At 46.2% G+C, this 10,534-nt stretch overlaps 1 protein-coding gene across 1 annotated transcript; it reads right to left on the reverse strand.

The window, feature by feature from the left end:
- Nucleotides 1–5,014: 5,014 nt before the first annotated feature.
- On the reverse strand, nt 5,015–6,942 carry LOC101981056 (tripartite motif-containing protein 75-like). The gene is made up of 2 exons (XM_013354003.2): nt 6,868–6,942; nt 5,015–6,653 (listed from the first exon to the last, which is right to left on the reverse strand). Exons 1-2 carry the CDS (start codon nt 6,940–6,942, stop codon nt 5,064–5,066), a joined length of 1,665 nt encoding a protein of 554 aa, XP_013209457.1. The 3' UTR covers nt 5,015–5,063.
- Nucleotides 6,943–10,534: the final 3,592 nt, after the last annotated feature.

Below are 10,534 nucleotides of genomic sequence, written 5' to 3' on the forward strand. Positions count from 1 at the left end.
AGAGAGAGAGAGAGAGAGAGAGAGAGAGCGCCTCGTGTGGCCCTGCCTTTTTAACGGGGAGCGCAAGGGTGTCTGGGGTGCGCACAGGTATCCGTAGTCCAGGGGGAGTATGGGAGTTGTAGTTTCCAAAAGAACAACAGGTACCTTCATGTGTCACCTTAGGAAGTCTTTGGTTTTTGAGATAGGACCTCATGTGGCTATGGCTGCCCTGGATTCTCTTGCTTCCTCCTTCAATTGCTGAGATCATGGATGTCAGGTGTCTATGCCTAATGTAGACTTTTCACTGAGGGCGGCTGAGTGAGATCTCTGTTCTGAAGCCTGCTGTGTTTAGCCTAATACTCAACACTTTATTTGCAGAGCCAAACATAATTATATAGGGATAAGATGGATACCACCTGACAGGCCAGGACTATTCATTTGATCCTATGAACTCTTCTTTGTGGACAGTAAGTTCCTGTTTCCTTTAGATACAGCCATTGCTGGACAGTCTCAAAGTTTTCCTCCGCCAAGATAAAAACACACATGTCTTCTGCTGGTAACACAGTTGAGTCTCCAAAAAGTAATAACATTCACATATTGAACTTACACAATTTCCAGGGGCTAGAAGGATGGCTCATTTTGTAGGTGCGCATATGGAGCTTGCAGAAGATGGAGTTCAGTTCCCATAACCAGGTTGCCATTTCTTTGAATATGAATGAAATTGGTTCCTATTCCAATCTGTGACCTTTCATGACTCTTTTGTGACATGCATCCCAAATCCTTTGTTCATCTTTCTCCTGGGATATTCTTGTGTGACGTTTTGGTTCTTGTTTCTTGAGGCAAAGTCTCAGATAGCCCAGGCTGGCCTCAAACCCTGTGTACCCAAGAATGACATGGAACTTCTGATCCTTGCACCTCTACCTGTAAGTGCTGGGTATATAGGCATCCACTTCTTTAACCCCTTCATGGAACAGGAATTGAGCTCAGTGCTTCCTCCACGCATGCTCCCAACTGAGCTTCACCTCCAACTTCTTATTCTTTCTTTTTTCTTTTATGGTAAATCCTTAACATGCTTATTTTTAATTTAATGTCTTTAATACAGTTAGTGTTTAATTGTGTGTCTCTGCACAGAATAAAATTTCTTAAAATATATATTCCTTATTTTATTAAATTTTAATCTAATAAACATTTTTCTTTTAAATAGGTTTCAATTTTACTATGTTTGCATGTATGTTTTACCTGCTTATATGCCTGTGCAGTGTGTATGCCTGGTGCCCATAGAGACCAGAAGAGAGCATCAGATCACTGAGAGTTGGAATTACAGGTTGGGAGCCATCATTGAGTGCTGGGGATGAATCCCAGGTCCTTTGGAGAAGCATCAAGGCTCTAACCAGCGAGCCATCACTCTGGCCCCAGGACACTGATTTTTATCTCAACTCTACTGCTCCAAACATTTATGTTTTACCTTGGCAGTCAGAGACCTTTCTTTTTGTAAATTATTGTTCTGTTTTTTTTTTTTTTTTTTTGGTTTTTCGAGACGGTTTCTCTGTGGTTTTGGAGCCTGTCCTGGAACTAGCTCTGTAGACCAGGCTGGTCTCGAACTCAAAGAGATCCGCCTGCCTCTGCCTCCTGAGTGCTGGGATTAAAGGCGTGCACCACCACCGCCTGGCTCATTGTAAATTATTGTTACATGTTATGTGTATGGTGTTCTGCCTGCATGTGTGTCTATGTAGCGTGTGCGTATCTGCTTCCTGAGACGGCCAGAGAGGGCATTTAATACACTGGAACTGGAGATACCGAGGGTTGGGTCATCATGGCGTTGCAAGGAATTGAACCAGGGTCCTTTAGAAAAGCAGCCAGTGCCCTTTAACCACCAAGTCAGCTGACAGCCCCAGAGATCTAAACCACACATTAGGTCATATTCTTGTACACAGGATTCCTTGTCAGAGAGGCCTGACAGAGAAGTGCCTTAGAAGATCAACTCCTCTTCCCTCTCCACAGTTCTCCCGGTTCTCTGCTGGCTCTGCTTTGATCACCTTCATGTTCTCACTGCTGTCACCTCAGAGCCTGCGCACCTGTTTCTCCCTGGGCCAGCATGCTCAACTCACATATTCTTTCCTTCCCGTGTGTTACTTACTGAGGAAGCCCCTCTAAAACTGCAGCCATGAAGCGTTGGCTCTGCCCATAATCCCAGCATTGGGAAGTGAAGGTAGGAGGATCAAGTTCAGGGCTATCTTGGTTACACATGGAATTCAGTCAGCTGGGACTACATGACACCTCATCCATAATAATAACCACCTGCTGCCTTGGTGTTGGTCCACAGCTCAGGGCCTAGTGTTTGCCTAGAGCATTAAACTTCGAAGTTGGACACTACCCAGCACCACCCAATCAGCCTTCAGTCCAAACCACAGCCTCCTGGGAATGCTGGTGCATGCTCATCCTCCAGGCTGGGGTTGTCCCCAGCACCTGTGTCAGGTGGCTCACACTGCCTGCTCTACATCCAGCTCAGGGAATATGACAGCCGCTTCTGTCCTAGCACATACAGGCACTTAAACACACACACACACACACACACACACACACACACACACACACACACACACACGGAAATCAAAAGAAATCTTTTGTAACAAAAGAAATCCACAGGGAACTGGGCATGGTGTCTCATTTCAGTAATCCCAGCGCCCAGGAAGCTAAAGGACTGCTGTGGATCTGAGGGAGACCCTGTCTCAAAAACATCCTAACAAATCATCTGCTAGCCCAGCCTGTTCCCAAGCCTGTAATTTCAAAGTGTGGAGAGTCCAGAGCTGGCATCCTCCTCCACTGTAGAGTGAGTCAGAGGACAGCTTGCAACAACAGAAGACGCTAATTGGTGCTAACTTAAAATGGAACTTTTTCACCTCTGCCCAGCTCCTGACAACCAAACTGGAGACAGAACCTTTGGAGCAAAGAAAGAGCTGGAGAATTGGGCCTTAGAGGCAAAGAAAAATTGCAGAACACCCATGTGCATGAGTATAGCTACTCATGGCCTCAGCAGGGGTGCTCTGTGGGCATTTACTACATGAGGAATAGCGCACATTTCTACATTTTTTTTTTTTTTGGTTTTTCTGGACTCTAGTGACAGCTCAGTTGGTAGACAGCCTGCTTGCCTAGTAAGCATGAGGCCCTGGGCTCTCTCCACAGTGCCTACAGCTCAGGATGGTAGCACAGGCCTAAAATCCCAGCATTCGGGAGATGGGACCAGGAAGTGCAAAAATCCACTAATCCACCCCTAACCCCCCAAAGCAAGAAACCAGATTTTCCTAATTCTGCCTCCTAAGGACAGAAATGAGCCATGAGCCACCAAGCCTGGACATTTAAGAATTGCGAAGAGGGGGTGGAGCGATAGCTCAGCAGTTTGGAGCACTAGGGCTGCTCCCCTGAGGTGCTGAGTTCAATTCCCACCACCCTCATGGTGGCTGACAACCATCTGTAGTGGGATCTCTTTCTTCTGGCATGAAGGCATACATGCAGATAGAGAACTCAGATACATGGAAACAAAGGAATATTGTTTTTAAAAGAAAATTAAGTGAAATGTATGAGAAGGCAAGAGTAATAGCTACAAACCCGAGGATGGAGTCATTTTCATTTTATTAAAATTTAATGGATAAAATCAGTACATTCATGGGAATCTTGTCACATTTCAACAGTGTTCAACTATCAGGTGACAACTACCTTTTCAACAGTTTGTCTCCCCTTCTGGTGACAACATCTCAGATTCTCTCACCCAGCATTTTCCTCCTCTCCCTTGTTTCCCTCCTCTACCATGAACCAATCAGGGCCTGAGAAGGCTCACAGGGTAAAAGTGCCTCCCATTGCAGACCTGATGACCTCAGTGCTGAATGCAATCCCAGGCCATGTGATGGAGGAAACATGACCTCCACACCCTCAACTGTAAAGTCAGTCTGTCTGTCTGCCTATCTGTGTCTACCGGTCTGTGTGTCTCTGTTCCATGTACAAACACAAATTTTTAAAAACTCGTTAAAATGTGCCCAATAAAATATAGATACCCAGAGACATTAGCCTGCAGTCCCGGCTGCTGCAGAAGGAGTGTGAAGGGTGAGATAACAAATTCAAGGGGAGCCTGGACACCCTGACAAGACAACAAGATACAACGGGGTCGATGCTGTGAGCTCATCGCGGATCACCTGCACAGGAGCTCTAGGCCCTGGACCCAATCCCTAGTGCTGGATCTGGAAGACAAGGGGAGAGGAAAATGGAGGGAAGGAGGGAAGAATGGAGCCAGGGAGATGGACAGAGGGAGGGTAACACTAATGATCTGATTACTAAAATGAAAACTTGGGAACAGTTTTAAATGTTTTAGAATTCTGCAATTGTTAATGCAGTTCTTTCTGAATATTTCAGGAGTTTCTGAGATTCTGAGGAAACTGGGGTTTCCTCAAGAACAAATTTGAAAGGCTGGGCATTTGTGACTAAGGGTAGCTGAGCAGGAATCCAAGGTCAGCCTCAGGCTTGTACCAAGTATGAGGGCAGCCTAGACTGCATAAGACCCTCTCAGATATAAAATAAATAAATATATTCTTAAAACTCCCATCCCATTCTGAGGTGCAATGGGCCTGTGATACAGGGCTGTGATTCGAGCCACTTAGATGTGGTGAGCCAGAGAGGCTGCAGAATTAGTTAAGGCTAGCGTGGATGACTCCCCAGGATAGTCTCAACGATGACAAGAATGTGTCTGGCTCAGTATCCATCATTTGCTAGGCATAGGGTTTAATAACAAAACTTCTTTCAGATGTAAGACATAGAAATTAAAAACTACACCTGTTGCTTGATCCATGGCTGTAACCCAAGGTACAGGAAGCAAAGATAGATAGGCATGCTGACAGGAGTTGGCCTGGACAGCATCGCAAGTTCCAGACCAATCTGGGCAACACAGAACTTGCCTTGAAAAAAGATAAATGAATAAAAGAGAATGTGGGTACAGCACTCACACCCATAATGCTATCAATGATGTATAGTCTTCCCATCAGCTGTACAACCTTGGGGATCACCTGGGATGGGAACAAGGGAGTATGGAGCCTGAACTAAATGTCAGAGTTAAGACCACCTGTGGGTTTTCGCCCACCATCTGAGGCAGAACACAGCCTAAGAGGTTCTGAATGAAGTCTCAGGTAGAAATAAGGGCAAACAGGCTCAGTGAAAGTGTCTCTGAAAGTATAGATGTGAGATGTCTCAGGCATGCTATAGAAGGAGACCTCTCCCAGCTCATAGTCCAGGAAAACACCAATGTTTCTGGGTATTGTGACCTTCAGCTTAGAGTTTGGGTCAGCAGGTCCTGAGACCACAAAGCAGTCACCCTGCCAGAGGATCCTCCAGCATTTCTCAGGGGCAGAGGAGGACCGCCTTGCCCCAGGGGACAGATTGGCTTTGCAGATACCAATAGCCCACTCAGACTTCTTTCCCACCTCTACCTCCCAGTAATGTCTCCCCGAATTAAAATTTGGAATCCCCAACACAACACGACTCCTGATAAACCTTTTTGAAGAACGTGGAAGACCTTGTTTTTTCTTTAACAATGTGACACATTTTTTATCCTCAGACACAAGCAGGTTTAAATGGGCTGTTTCTGGGTCTAGAGTTACCTGAACTGTAAATCGCTGTATCAGTTTCTGTAGAGCTGAATACTGAGGAGGAAAGTTGTAGGCTTCTCTTCTTATATGAGCTGGGAAAATGGCTGGGGGAGGAAGACTCACAAGTTTCTGGTAGAAATCCTTGACTGTCGACAGCATTTCTAGATCTGAGAGCTGTCTGTTCTTCTCCGCATCGCTCCTCAAACTGTTGGCTGTGGGAATAAAGTGTTCTAAAGCTGCTATGTTTTCACTCAGTTTCTGCTTGAGATCCTTCTCCTTGTCCTTTAGCCTGGAGAAAGCTTTCTGCTGTTCTCCATCTAAAAACCGGCTTAGTCTCTCAAATTCCGAAGTCAGTTCTTGCTTCTGGGCTTCCGTGTTCTTTCTCAAGGCCCTGATTCTTTCACTTTGAAGGTCTTTTAAGTCTTGAATCTCTTTTATCTTCCTCTTGATAGACTTAATAAAACCATAAAACTTTTCGCTGTTCTGAGAGGCAGCCTCTGCAATGGGGGTCACCTGATGGCCGTTGTGGCTCCCAGGCCCGATGCACTGGTCACACAGCAGCTGCAAGTCATCCTCACAGAAGAAGGTCAGGATCTGGTTGTGCTGCTCACAGCTAGCACTGGTCTCCTGACTGTTGTTCCTGTTCGTCTCGCTTTGGTGCTGCTGGGCCATTTCAACCATGCTCCCAACCTGGACATTGGATGTGAGATTCTTCACTTGACATGACTGTCGACAGACAACACAGGAGAACCCGCCCTGTGGATCTGCACAGAAGGATTTGAGGCAGGATTGACAGAAGTTGTGGTCACATTCTGTGGGGACTGGGTCTTGCAGGCCATCCAGACAGATGTTACATTTGGTCTCTGCCTGGAGTTTGGTCAATTTCAATGCCTGTGACATCAGGCTGGGAATAAAGGTCTGGACCTTGATGGGCTTTCTTCTGACACTTGGCTCTGGGGTGCCCTGCAGAGACAAGCTGACTCGATTGTCCTGCAGTTCCCTCCTTGAAACCGCTGTTGTCCCACTGTTGTCACCTGGGTTACCCTACAGTGGTGGAAGCCTTGAGTCCTTTGTGGTTTTAGCCTCTAATTCCAGCTTCCAACGAGGTCCTTGGCATTTGCAGCCCGTGACAGCTCAAGTGGACAGCTGCTCCTCTGGACTCTGGCAGCTCACAGTTGCTTTGAGTAAAAAGAAATTCCTTTAAAAGAATAAAAGTAATACTAGGTTAGTTCAGATGGTCCCAGGTCCCACTCAGTACCTGGTTCTGACTGATGTCACACATCTCAGTCATTCCCAAGCCTGGAACACTGAGCCCTTCCTCCTCTGCCCACATGTTCACCTGTCCTCTGCAAACTGTGGGAAGGGCAGAGCCCTGGGTGTAGACTGACCATAAAAAGGAGGCAGAGCCTTGATGAAATATCCTGTAACCCATGATCCTCTCTGCTTTCCAAGTGCTGACATGATAGGGCTGAGACCACAGAAGTCTTGATGGAAATCACCCTCAGGGCCTCAAGCAGGCTAAGCAGGTGCTCTACACACTGAGCTATGGCCCTAGGCCATGATTTTCATTGCTTTGCTTTGTTGTTATTGTTTTGATATGGTTTGTTTGTTTTCTATTTTTGTGTGTGAGAAGTTTTCACTATTAGCTCATCTGGACTCAAATTCACCATGTAAGTCATGCTGACCTCCAATTCACAGAGATTCACCAACCTCTGCCTCCAGGTGCTAGACATAAAGGCTTGTGTTCACAGTCTCATACTATAGCAGAATGTCCTGGGACTCCCCGTGGCACATTCAGCCTGGGCTTGCCTTGAAAGGGAAGCAGTATTGTTTGTTTCAGCCTACCAAATGCAGGGATTACAGCCAAAGAGCACGGCTAGGAAACAGCTACATCCCAACCACCAGGCAAACTCTTGGAAGCAGGTAAATAAGGACAGTCTTGCTCTAAACTTTCACCTCTCTCTGCCTTCTTAAAAGAAATCATACCACATTTGGTTTTCATTTTTATTACATACCACAGAAGACCTTAGGAAGTAAAAACCCAGAACACAGATAACCTTAGTATGCAAACAAATGAAATAAAAGTAAGCCCTGCACGGTGATGAGACACACCTTTAATGTTAGGTAATGGTGGGGACAAACTCTTCCTAATCAAGGTCCTCTTCCAAAATAGAGAGGAATCTGAGGCCAGTCTGTCTCCAAACACAAACTGCTCAAGGGAAAAGGTGCTTGCTGTCAAGCCTGATGACCTGAGTTTGGACCTAGGGACCACATTTTGTCCTGTAACCAACACACACCATGGTACAAGGGCACACTTAAACATGCTTGGTAAATAAATGTTATTAAAAATTTATGAAACTAAACAAGCAAGCCTATAAAAATTTTCAGTGTTCTCTCTGTTTTTGTTTTGTTTTTTTCCTTTAGACAGGTTCTCACTCATCCTTGCTCGCTTGAATCTTACAATGCAGACCAGGTTTGCCTCTGCCTCCAAAACTTAAATAAATAATAAATAAAAATAAAACCTCTTTGTGTTTAGATCTGTTACTTTGCTAAACTATGCAAACAGTAGCTAAAGCCAGGCATGGTGGTCCACGGGGACAGAGACAGGAGGATCTCTGTGAGTACAAGCCTTGGACCATATTGGGACCCTCTCTCAAAACAAACAAGAAATAAAAGTGTTCATAGTAAAACCAGGAATTGGGAGCTGCTTTTGTGGAGGGGCCTGAATCCTCCCTGAGAGCACAGATTGGCAAATGAACAAAGGCAGCCGCCTTCTGTCTTCATTTTGCATCTGCTTGTTGCACTTTGTGGAGGCTCAGAGCACAAATATAAATCTTTGTCCTAAACTTGTAGTGAGCTTGGATCCCAGGAACAACAAAACCTCTCAGGACAGAAGCCCCTCCCCTACACTCAGCAGATGAGGTAATTACCTTCCAGGATAAGGCTGCACCCTGAAGTTTGAGGGATCACCTTCCAAGAGCCAGATTTGATCCTCTGCACAGTGACAGTGAGGAGGGCCTGAGACCACATCACACAACCCAGGCTGAGCTTGACCAATAAGAGAAACTTCTACCAGGGCCAATTAATAAGGATCACCTGTGCCCACCCTAATTTGGTCCGTACTTAAACCTAGAGCACTCACCTGCAGCCCAGGGCTCCCTGCAGGTCAGCCAGCATTTTCCTACTGGGTTGCATGCCCAGGCCCACATAATTGAATTAATTTACTGAATCTCATAGCAGAGATATACCACTGAAATCTGGATTCTTCTGTCTCCACTTTTGTAGGAGCTGGAATTAAACCCTTGGGCTGCCACCCCTGGCTTCTGTCTCCATCTCTGTTCTTCAGTTTTCCTGGTCTCTTTCAGTTGTAAATGTGGACACTTAGAGGGCCTAGCCTGCTGGGCCTACCTAGGTCAGGTGTTTCTTCTGAAAACCTAGGTGACATCAGCTGAACCTTTTCCCCTAGCTAGGCTAGTTCCTAGAAGTCAGACTGTTTGTTCCTGTATACTAGGGATGCCTTGCTTGCTCCTGTAACAAACATCTCAGCTTCATGATTCCATAAACAAAATCAAGTTTTGGGTCCAACTCATGGAACTCAAGATGGCAGCTGCTCCCTAGAGCAGGACTGGCTTCTCTTCTCTAGCACAGCTCCTTAGCTGTTAGGTACCTGCCCTTGGCCCCATTTCTCAATTCTAAAGTGCCCTAGGCCTCTCCACACTGGATCTTCTGCAAGGACACCTGGGTTGCCTGACTAACTCCTTTAACTCCTCGTCCCTCCTCAGAATCCTTATTGTCACTGGATGTGTCAACGTGGGGAGTGTACTTGGCTTCATTTAGGTTCCATGGAGGCACAGTCAGGACACAGATCACTGCCCCAGAATAGACCTTATGAAGGAAGGAGAATGTACCAGGTAGGGACAAGTAGAGCTATCTCTCTTCCAGAGAGGCTGAGTGGCAGTTGGTAGGTATAGGCAGCATTACCATTCCACAGAGGTCTGAAAATTTCCCAGGGTGCATTTGGAGTTTAGCCATTTCCCTAGTGTCAGAGAGCTCTCTGTGCTGTGACTGTGTTAAAGTTTCTGGGGGACATTAAATTACTTGGTGACAGGAGTCGACGGGTGCTTCCAGTCCAGTGAGTAGTCAGGGAGACTGGGGCTGTTGATCTCACTCCACTATTTCACACCGTGCTCTGGCTCTGTTGCAGGCTCAGGCATCCTGGCACATGTATGGGGATGCGTGTCAGGGGACAATGTTTTTGAAATTGGTTCTCTCCTTGTACCTTCACCTGGAGTCTTGAGCTCAAACTCATGTCCTCTGGTTTGACTGGCTTGCCAAGTATCTTTTCCACCTAAGATCTCACTGGCCCATTATCATCTTCTAGATGAGTCCTTATGTTTCAGAGCTGTACTCTGAAATATCTCTGAGCAGAAGCTGGCCAGGAACTATTTTATCTATTTAGACTAGATTGACTTTGGCCTCAGTTTTCCTTCACCAACCTGGGGTTGAAGGCATGAGCCACCACACTCAGGTGTACGCCCTTCCTTCTTTTGTGTGAAATTCCTTATGTATATGCATGTGTGTCACATGCCGGCCTCATTCTCACTGGAGTTAAAGGCAGTGTTGAGCTGCCATGTGGGGCACCCAACCAGGTCATGTGAAGTTCTTTAACCATTCAGCCACAGCCCCAGATTCCATGTCTCCTTATCACAGAATATTTATGTGCCTGTATGGGTCCCCCATGTCCCTATCACAATCCCAGGCTTCTGAGTGCCTAGAATCAGAAGTCCGAGCCCCCAAGCCCAGTGTGACCACCCTTTAACATGGTGTGTAGTAAGTCATCAGGAACGCTTTGTTCTAGGATCACTGGGCACCAGCACCCCCTTCAGTTACTGTGTCAAAAAAAAAATCAATAAACCACCAAGTAA

The sequence above is a fragment of the Microtus ochrogaster genome, unplaced genomic scaffold (genome assembly GCF_000317375.1).
Source record: "Microtus ochrogaster isolate Prairie Vole_2 unplaced genomic scaffold, MicOch1.0 UNK23, whole genome shotgun sequence".
Lineage (NCBI taxonomy): Eukaryota > Metazoa > Chordata > Mammalia > Rodentia > Cricetidae > Microtus > Microtus ochrogaster.

Bases quoted from the DNA above. Each gene is read 5' to 3' on its own strand.
- LOC101981056 (XM_013354003.2), bottom strand. From the start codon at position 6,942: ATGTGGGCAGAGGAGGAAGGGCTCAGTGTTCCAGGCTTGGGAATGACT. The intron at 6,654-6,867 runs GTACTGAGTGGG...CCACCACTGTAG, and splicing joins GTGACATCAGTCAGAACCAG to GGTAACCCAGGTGACAACAG.